The 9,296-nt window shown below is 26.3% G+C and overlaps 3 protein-coding genes across 3 annotated transcripts in view; all 3 read right to left on the bottom strand.

The window, feature by feature from the left end:
* Positions 1-3,403, bottom strand: part of LOC122849928 (vesicular glutamate transporter 2.2-like) — a 5,912-nt gene extending 2,509 nt beyond the window's left edge. The window contains exon 1 of the mRNA XM_044148895.1: positions 3,356-3,403. Within this exon, the coding sequence (XP_044004830.1) occupies positions 3,356-3,403 (48 nt within the window). The remainder of the gene's footprint in view (positions 1-3,355) is intronic.
* A 1,272-nt stretch (positions 3,404-4,675) lies between these two features.
* On the bottom strand, positions 4,676-5,140 carry LOC122849868 (F-box/LRR-repeat protein 2-like). Its single transcript, XM_044148764.1, has one exon. It carries the CDS (start codon positions 5,138-5,140, stop codon positions 4,676-4,678), a length of 465 nt encoding a protein of 154 aa, XP_044004699.1.
* A 3,487-nt stretch (positions 5,141-8,627) lies between these two features.
* Positions 8,628-9,092, bottom strand: LOC122849787 (F-box/LRR-repeat protein 2-like). Its single transcript, XM_044148641.1, has one exon. It carries the CDS (start codon positions 9,090-9,092, stop codon positions 8,628-8,630), a length of 465 nt encoding a protein of 154 aa, XP_044004576.1.
* Between the last annotated feature and the right edge of the window lie 204 nt (positions 9,093-9,296).

Genomic DNA, 9,296 nt, shown 5'->3' with positions numbered 1-9,296 from the left:
ATTTAAGAAAATTATTCATTTATAAAATTTGTCAAATATTGTTTTACTTCGATTTTAATTTTCTTTATGGTTGTTTGAATGTCAAAACATAATAAATAAAAGTGTTGAATTGGTTGGAAGACTTTGTTTATTTTCTCGTTGCTATGCTCTTGTCAAATAGTAAATAATGTTTATAATTAAATTACTTATTAATTATTTTATTCAAGCCAGCTAAAATTACATTGGATATTGCCAATTCAAAATGCTTGGTGATAAAAATATGGAAGACTAAAAATTGACACATGATCAAAACCACATTGCATCTATACTTGAAAAATATTTCATTAAAAAATAAGATATATATTAACAAATAAACATAAACAATATATTATCCTAAAACCAGCTGAAATTTATCTCGACATCAAAAAGATTATAATAGTCTCTAAGTCTTCTTGCTTGACAATATTATATCATATGCAATTAATTGTACAATCTATATATTTTTGATAATAGTCGAATATTTTCTTGGCGAAAATATATTTCTCTAGATTTTTCTTCTTGAAACACTTTCAAACAAATTGATCAAAGAAATTTGATAAATTTTTTAAATAAAATTGGGTTTTTATATAAAAAAAAAAAAAAAAGATTGAAAGCCTTTGGTATTTTTAAATGAATGAACTTGATAATTCATCATTTTATTTTTTTATTCAACATAATACTTGGTTTTTGACTGGCCTGCCTGGCTACGGCGGTCTGCGTATTAACTCATGTTTAATTTCTGCGCACATGGTCCCCCCATCGGAACCAATCAGAACGCACCCCAGGTTAATAATAATAATAATAACAAAACAACAATTATAAAAAAACAAACGTAAGTAAACAAAAATTTTTTATTGATGATTTAAAAATCAATCGTAATTATTAATAAAAAATTAATTTGAAAAAAAAAACAGATACGAAATACGGATGAATTGGGATCCCGATATCGATATAAATAAATTATCGTCAAATAAAGTAAAAAAGATGGATATCTGTATAGATATCTATTTAGATCTGTACGGATTTAAGTAAATCTATACAGATCTACAGATATCTATCTTTTTTACTATATACTTTGGTCACTACCGTCAGATCTAGGCATCTTCCCCGTGATTTCTTTAGATCACGCCTTGAGATGAATCTAACCAGATCTGGCCATATATAGATCTAACCAGATACAGACTATTATTTCCCGGGTATTTATGAAATGTAAAAGTGGTAATTATATAACAAATTCAGTTGCATGTCAGGCAATTGTATCACTAGTCAACAATGGATTATTGACAATACCACAAACATTATCAAAATTTGTTGTATATAGCTCAGAAAAAATATTGTGTAAAATTACTCAAAAATATCAAAATTATGCAAGTAGTGTATTATCACAAATATTTTATAAATTATTAAATACAAAACAAGTTGATGATACAGATGAGTTGTTATTTATGATTCCAGAAATGGTTGTCAGTAAAGAAAATGTACCAATTGTCATATTCATACATTGGAACCGTTTATTGCAGGTGGTGAACTACTAAAGTATCTTGCCATTGAATATATTTAAGATTAAACCAGATAATTTTACCAGATAAAAAGCCATCAAAATTATTTACAATCAAAAATTATTATGGGATGATATAACAAATGATAAATTAAACAAATCAATTATTGTACGTAATTTCCAATTTATTTAAAATTAAATGTATACATTTTTAATCTTAAACTATAAATTATATCTCTATTGATATTGTATTATTTTTTTTTTTAGTGTACATAAATGTTTTCTTGAATGTATGAAAGACATACAATCTGAATTGAAACATGAAAAATCAAATGTTCTTTGGTGTTGGGATTTAATGTGTCAAATACAAGCAACAATTCACAATACATCTGACAAAAAATCAATTGAATCAGCTAAATTTTTATCTGATTCATTATCTGTAACAATCATTTTTTTTTTTTTAAAGCCTTGAAATTAGATGAAAAACCAATAATAAATTTGCACTTACGCCCTTCTTCCTTTAAAATTGACGTTTTTGGCACTTACGCCCTTTATCCTTTAATGCGACGATATATATTAATATTGTTATTTTTTTTTTTTCTCTTTTAATGAAATTTGTATTTAAACAATAATTACCATGATACAGCAGCAATAATTATGATGGTAAAAAAGATTCGCAAAGAGTGTGCACCGTGACCATTGGTGACCAGTGCTCGTTATTATATTCGTCGCATAATCAAAATGAACAAATTTTGGATTCTTTAGAAAAATTATCTTTACCAACACATCTGGTTATTACAGGCAGTAACAAAAAAGAGTTAAATTAATTTTTTCAATTAATAATTAATTAAATATTATGAAAAATTGACAAAGTTATCAGGCAGTTTAATATAAATGGTTGTAAAAAGTCAAACAAAATTTATAATAATATAATTTTTCTTTTTAATATAAAAATAAAATAGTCGAATACAATTTTTATCTGACAACAAATATATTTTTCTGGATTTAGTAAGGCTTTTGCCTGTATACTATAAATAAATTAATAAAATAACTAATTAAATTTTTTAAAATGGACAATTTTTCGAATACATTAAGAACGTTAAACTTGTTTTAATTTTTTCTCGTTGTCTTTCTACAGTATCCTTTTTTTCTTATTCAACTGGAATTCGCAGTCTAAACTAATATTTATTTTTTTAAGCTTTTCTAATTGTAAGTTTAAAACTCGAAATTTCGTAATAAGAAGTAGAACAATATTGATTTTGAAGCATGAAATTAAATTTGATAGCACTCCTTCATTATATATTTTTTTTATTATTTTGCTTGTAATTCTTCAGCAAATTGACTATATGATCTTATCCAGGATTTACTAGTGGCAATTAATCTGCTCTACCATCAATTGTAAACACTTACATTTGTGAAAATATTATTAGACTTTCTTAGCAATAAACTTTTTGTTGTCAGTGGTATATTTATCTATATGATTACATCAAGCAATGGTTTATAAAAATTCACTAAGGATTTATTGTTGACAACTGTTTTAGTGATTCACATGAATCTAATTAACATCATGTTCTAAAAATAATATTAATATTTTTTATCAAGAAATTTAATATAAGTTAAAATTCAATTTTTAGCTTAATAAAACTTTATTTTTGATGAATTTTTTAAAAAGTATCAAAAATATAAAACAATTGGTACCGATTTTTTTAATTTTTTGAACATTTTTCTTCATATTGAATTCATTAGTTGATCTTTATAAATATATCGTAAATACTTTCAATATTTTTTATGGTAAACAATTTAATTTTGATCGGAAAAATATGTGAAGAAATAATTTACCACATAAGTTATTGGTTTTATTAAAAAAGCACCAAAACCAGTAATCATTTTGACAATGATTTATTATGGGGAAGCAACCATAAAAAAATTGACTAAAATATTTATTCAGTAAATAAAGATAAATTTTGATGTTGAAATTTTACATGCCATACACTGTTTGTTTTTTATTGAAACATTGAATGTAATATAAAATGGCTACCGATGCATAGTGGTCATAACCTTATTCCATTGTTATCCTATGTATTTTACAGATTGCATGTACATAATTTGACAGGTGAAAAACAGCGCGAAAAAACAAAAATATTTAATCATATAATTTTAAAATTATTAATAAAAAACTAAAATGAATTTGGAATAATCAAAGGAAACCACACGGGCTTTCGCGGGTTTTGAAAATTTCAATTTTCAATAGAACAATCCGTTACTAAAATTATTATTATTATTATTATTATTATTGATAGTACTATATTATTATTTAAGAATTATTGTTATTATCGTCACTGATACTTTTGATGATAATTATTCACGATAATTCTAAAAAAAAAAAATTATAATTTCCATTTTAAAAATTATTTCAATATATTTATAAAAATATATTGAAATTACATGAATAACAACTATATATAAATAGTAAATGACTAATTTCTTTTTACTTTATTCTAACGATCTCTGGGTCAAGATACAACCAGTTAGATTTAATTTTCAACGTTGAAGCTATAGCATCATTTTCAAAGAATATATGCAAAGCAATATTATTAATACGTTTTTTAGTTATTTCATCAGCACCAGTAACCGTGTTAATATTGTAATGTAAGAGCGAAGGAGACGAAGAGTATCAAGATTTGAACATTCTTTCATACACTGAATTGTACTGAATTATACCAGCATCAGTGATGTTTTTACAATATTCACACCCAAGTTTCTTTAATACTTTTAATTTACTGATAAAATTGTCTGTAACACCATCCATATTCCTGACACTCATTTCTTCTAATATTTCCAAGCTGATTATAGACTTGAGAACTGCTTCAGTAATATTAATGCATAATTGACACTTCTGAATATTCAAGATATTGCAATTTTGACAACTCATCGAGGATGACTGCAGGAAAAACTGGCTCAATATTATTATCATCAATATCATTATCATGATTTGATATAATTAAAAGTTTTTTCCAATTGTTTGAAATTGTAAATATTGTATTTACAAATTCATTCCCGGAGACTCCATCCGCGAAGCCATAATCTAAATATTCCAGAAGTTCCAGTTCTGTATATTTTTGAAGAGCAGTTTGTTATTCCTTCACTCTACTTTTTAGTTTATTTGACATTTTCTCTAACTTCGGGACAAGTAAATAACCAGTTAGATTCAATTTTTAGCGTTGAAGCTTCTGCAAAATCTTCATAGGATATACACAAAGCAATATTATTTATACGATTTTTGGTTATTTCATCAGCGCCAGTAAATGTTTCAATTGTAATGTTACAGCCGTAGAGACAAAGAGTATCGAGATTTGGACAATTTTTTATTAGTTCGATTATACTAGCATCGGTGATGTTTTTACAATATTCACACCCAAGTTTCTTTAATCCTTTCAATTTACTAATAAAATTGTCTGTAACACCATCCATGTAGCTGACATTTATTTCTTCTAATTTTTCCAAGCTGATTATAGGCATGAGAGCTGCTTCAGTAATATTAACGCATGCAGTCATCTCTAATTTTTGTAGATTTTTACATGAATTAGCAATAGCAATAATACTGCTATCTTGGAAATCGCGCATATTCAACACATGTAAATATTCAAGATATTGCAATTTTGACAACTCATCAAAAATGACTGCAGGAGGAACTGGACCAATAATATTATCATCAATAACATCATCATCCTCATCATTTAATAAAATTAGATGTTTAAGTTTTTTCCAGTTTGAAATTGTAACTATTGTATTTATAGATTCATTCCTGACTCCATCCGCGAAACAATAATATAAGTAGTCGAGATTTTGTTGTTCTGTCAATTTTTGAAGAGCAGTTCCTATTATTCCTTCACTCCAAATATCTAAAGACCTTAAATTCTTGCAATATTTTACCAATTTGATTGCTATGTTATCATTAATTCTCCAACGAGTACCGAAATGTTCCAAGTTTAGAAGATTATCCCAATTTTTAATTGAAATATCAGGTGCATTAGAATCTGGACGCAACATAATATTGCAATGTATTATATTTTTGGATGAATTCAAGATATTATTGAGTACGTTTGGAGTCTTTATGCCCCATCATTATTAATGTTGATGTATTCCAAATTTACAAATTGATTAAAAATATCAACAGGATTGTACAAGCAGTTTTCACTCACAAAACAATCAATAAGACAGAGTTCCACAAGTGATGTTGTTTCGGATATTCCTTGAATTATGTCATCTAGAAGGCAGCCTTTTAATGACAAATATTGAAGTTTTTTGAATTTCCTTATATTCTGAAAAATTATAAAAATTAATTTAAACAAATTGAATTTATTGTAATGAATTCATTTAATTTATTATAGTATCAATAATCAATAGTAACTTACGAAAAGTTTTGGTGACATGAATTCTTCTTTATCATAATCTAAGAAAATTTTATTCATTCCTTCTGGAAGATAATTGATTATGTGAGGTTGAAACTTTGCATTATAACAACTTCCCATATTCATTACGTTTATCTCAATTATTGTCAGTTTATCTAAGTTTTTGAAGGCACGAATGTAGTGATCGATATTCATTTCCAATAGCTGGTTGTAAATTAAATCAAGACGTGTTAAATTTTTGCAGCACTCCCCAATGATTGGCATAATACTAGAGTTGCAATTTTCCAAAAGAGACAAATCTCTCAAATAAATACCAAAATTTGATAATAATTTCTCAACATATGATGGTGCCAACAAATTTTTATCAAAAACACGACCAGCTGATTCACCAAATGTGTATTTTTTAATGTCATACCAAGCTAGTTCACATGCCTCTTTCCATTTGGAACAAACTGTAAAAAAAAATATTAAATTAAAGAAAATAAAAACATTAAAATTATAATTTAAATAAGTAAAACTTAATTTTAACTTTTATTACCTTTTTCCATGGCTATCCTTTCAGGTACTGGTAGCAGCATGAATATTTGTGCCAATGAATCATGATTCATAGTGTTAATGAGATCTATTTGTTCGTCAACATGATGATGTTGTTCTTGAACGTGACAGATCCTTTTTTGACACATGATGATAAATCCTAAAAATAAAAAAAAAATAATATATTGAAACAATAACGATGAGTTTAATTTTTTTCGAATAAAAAAGATTCAGGCTTATATATTGACTATTTCTTAAATAATCTTCATAAAAGTTAATTTTGTAAGTTTCTATCTTTAATTATTATCCAATGTTAAGTAAAGTTTAATAAATATAAATAAAATTTTGTACGCAAAAATTCCTGGGGAGGACATGACAATTATGACATGTATACATGTATTTATAAATAATAACAAATAAAAATGGACGCTGTGACGGGTGGATATACTGATAATAATAAAATACTGAAAATAAAAATATTCTCGACGAGCGACGAATAATTTCATTAATACGTTTCGAAACGTTTTAAAAAATAACCATCATCAAACTCGAGCTTAATAAAAAATTGTACGTATCGTACGTATTGGAACGTTTTAAAAATAATTAACTTGACACGGGAAATTATGTAGATTATACTAACAAGTATACAATGAATTAATTATTAATACGATTAATACTATATTTTATTAGCAACGACCAACAACAAACCGAACAATATTTATATTATTTTTTCTACAAGAATTCACCATATGGTCCAATATTCATAATTTCCATTTAGAAAATCATTAAAAATTTTTTAAAAGATAACTATTTTTATCAAAATTAATCAAAATTACTGTAAAAAGTAAGATTTAAATAATATTTACCTTGATTTTAATATTATAATATAATTTATTCTTAGCAGAAATCACTTTGAATTACTTGATACAACTAAAGCGTTTGTCTGCATGTCTATGTCTATCCATGTCTACCTATGTATGGACCTTGACTGTGCTCATATGCGTATTTAACTCATGTTTAATTTCTGCGCACATGGTCCCCTCGCCGGAATGCACCATTGGTCAATAATAATAATAATAACACCAACAACAATTATAAACAAACGTAAATGAACAAAAAATTTTTTATTAATGATTTAAAAATCAACCGTAATTATTAATAAAAAATGAATTTAAAAAAAATGGTACAAAATATGGATGAATTGGAGTAGTATCCAGTTTCAATAAAACATGGAATATCAAAAATATTGGATGGAGCAAAAAAAAAAACTATCAAATATACTATCAAATAAAATATACTATCAAATGTAGAACCAGTTGTCTACCAACATCATACAAGAGTACCTATCACAACTCATTGATATCATTGAAAAATCAACGACATTTAAATGACAATTGGACAAAATATTTTTCCACAAAAAGTCCGATTGATTTATAATAAAAATAAAAATATATACTTATATATTGTTTTTTTTTTTTCTCTCTTTTAATTAGATTTGTAGGTAAACAATGGTTACCATGATACAGCAGCAATAATTATTATGATGGTGAAAAAGATTCACAAAGAGTGTGCACCGTGACCATTGCTGACCAGTGCTCGCTATTATATTGGGCCATTTAATGAACAATGATGTATTTCTTTAGAAAAATTATGGGATGGGTTCAGGGTTGTAAGTAAATAATTGTCAATTTCCATTTTTTTTAATTAGGTATATTATTATTATTATTATTGACATTACTATATTATTATTTTAGAATTACTGTTGTTATCATCACTGATACTTTTAACAATAATTCTAAAAAAAGAGAAAAAATATAATTTACTTTTTTTAAATTAATTCAATATTTTAATAATAATATAGAAATTATATGAATAACTTAACAACTATATATAAATACTAAATCCTAAATGACTAACTTATTTTAACTTATTCTAACTTTAACGAACTCTCTGGGAGGAAGCCAGGATGTTCTTCGGCGAAACTGGGGGGCTAAGGGTGCCATGGTTATTAGTAATAGATAGACACTTACTTTTCTTTCTTTTAGTCTTTCATTTGTACTAATTAAACTCGTAAGTGTCTATCTGTTTTTTAATAAACAAAACTAAGATTTTTAGTAACCATGGCACAGCCGACAGTTTCGCCTACAGCTCCACTCCTGGCTGAATCATTTGATATTTTCTCTAACTTCGGGACACATGAATAACCAGTTAGATTCAATTTTGAACGTTAAAGCTTCTGCAAAGTCTTCAAAGTATAGACACAAAGCAATATTATTTATACGATTTTTGGTTATTTCATCAGCACCAGTAAGCGTGCTAATTGTAATGTTACAGCCGAAAAGACAAAGAGTATCAAGATTTGGACAATTTTTTATACATTCGATGATACCAGCATCAGTGATGTTTTTACAATATTCACACCAAAGTTTCTTTAATCCTTTGAATTTACTGATAAAATCGTCTGTAACACCATCAATATTACTGACATTTAGTTCTTCTAGTATTTCCAAGCTCGTTAAAGACATGAGAGCTTCTTCAGTAATATAAAAGCATAAACCTATATCTAGTTTTTGTAGGTTTTTGCATGAATTAGCAATAGCAATAAGACTGCTATCTTGGAAATCAAGCATATTTGACACATTTAAATATTCAAGATATTGCAATTTTGACAACTCATCAAAAATGACTGCAGGAAGAACTGGTTCAATATTATTATCATCATCATCATTATCATTATTTAATAAATTTAGATATTTAAGTTTTTGCCAGTTTGAAATTGTACCTATAATTGTATTTATAAATTCATTCCTGACTCCTTCCACGAAACAATAAAC

The sequence above is a fragment of the Aphidius gifuensis genome, linkage group LG1 (assembly GCF_014905175.1).
Source record: "Aphidius gifuensis isolate YNYX2018 linkage group LG1, ASM1490517v1, whole genome shotgun sequence".
Taxonomy (NCBI): Eukaryota; Metazoa; Arthropoda; class Insecta; order Hymenoptera; family Braconidae; genus Aphidius; species Aphidius gifuensis.
Note: the sequence above shows the minus strand (reverse complement) of the source record. Positions and strands in the feature narration are given on the sequence as shown.

Bases quoted from the DNA above. Each gene is read 5' to 3' on its own strand.
- LOC122849868 (XM_044148764.1), bottom strand. From the start codon at position 5,140: ATGCGCGATTTCCAAGATAGCAGTATTATTGCTATTGCTAATTCATGT.
- LOC122849787 (XM_044148641.1), bottom strand. From the start codon at position 9,092: ATGCTTGATTTCCAAGATAGCAGTCTTATTGCTATTGCTAATTCATGC.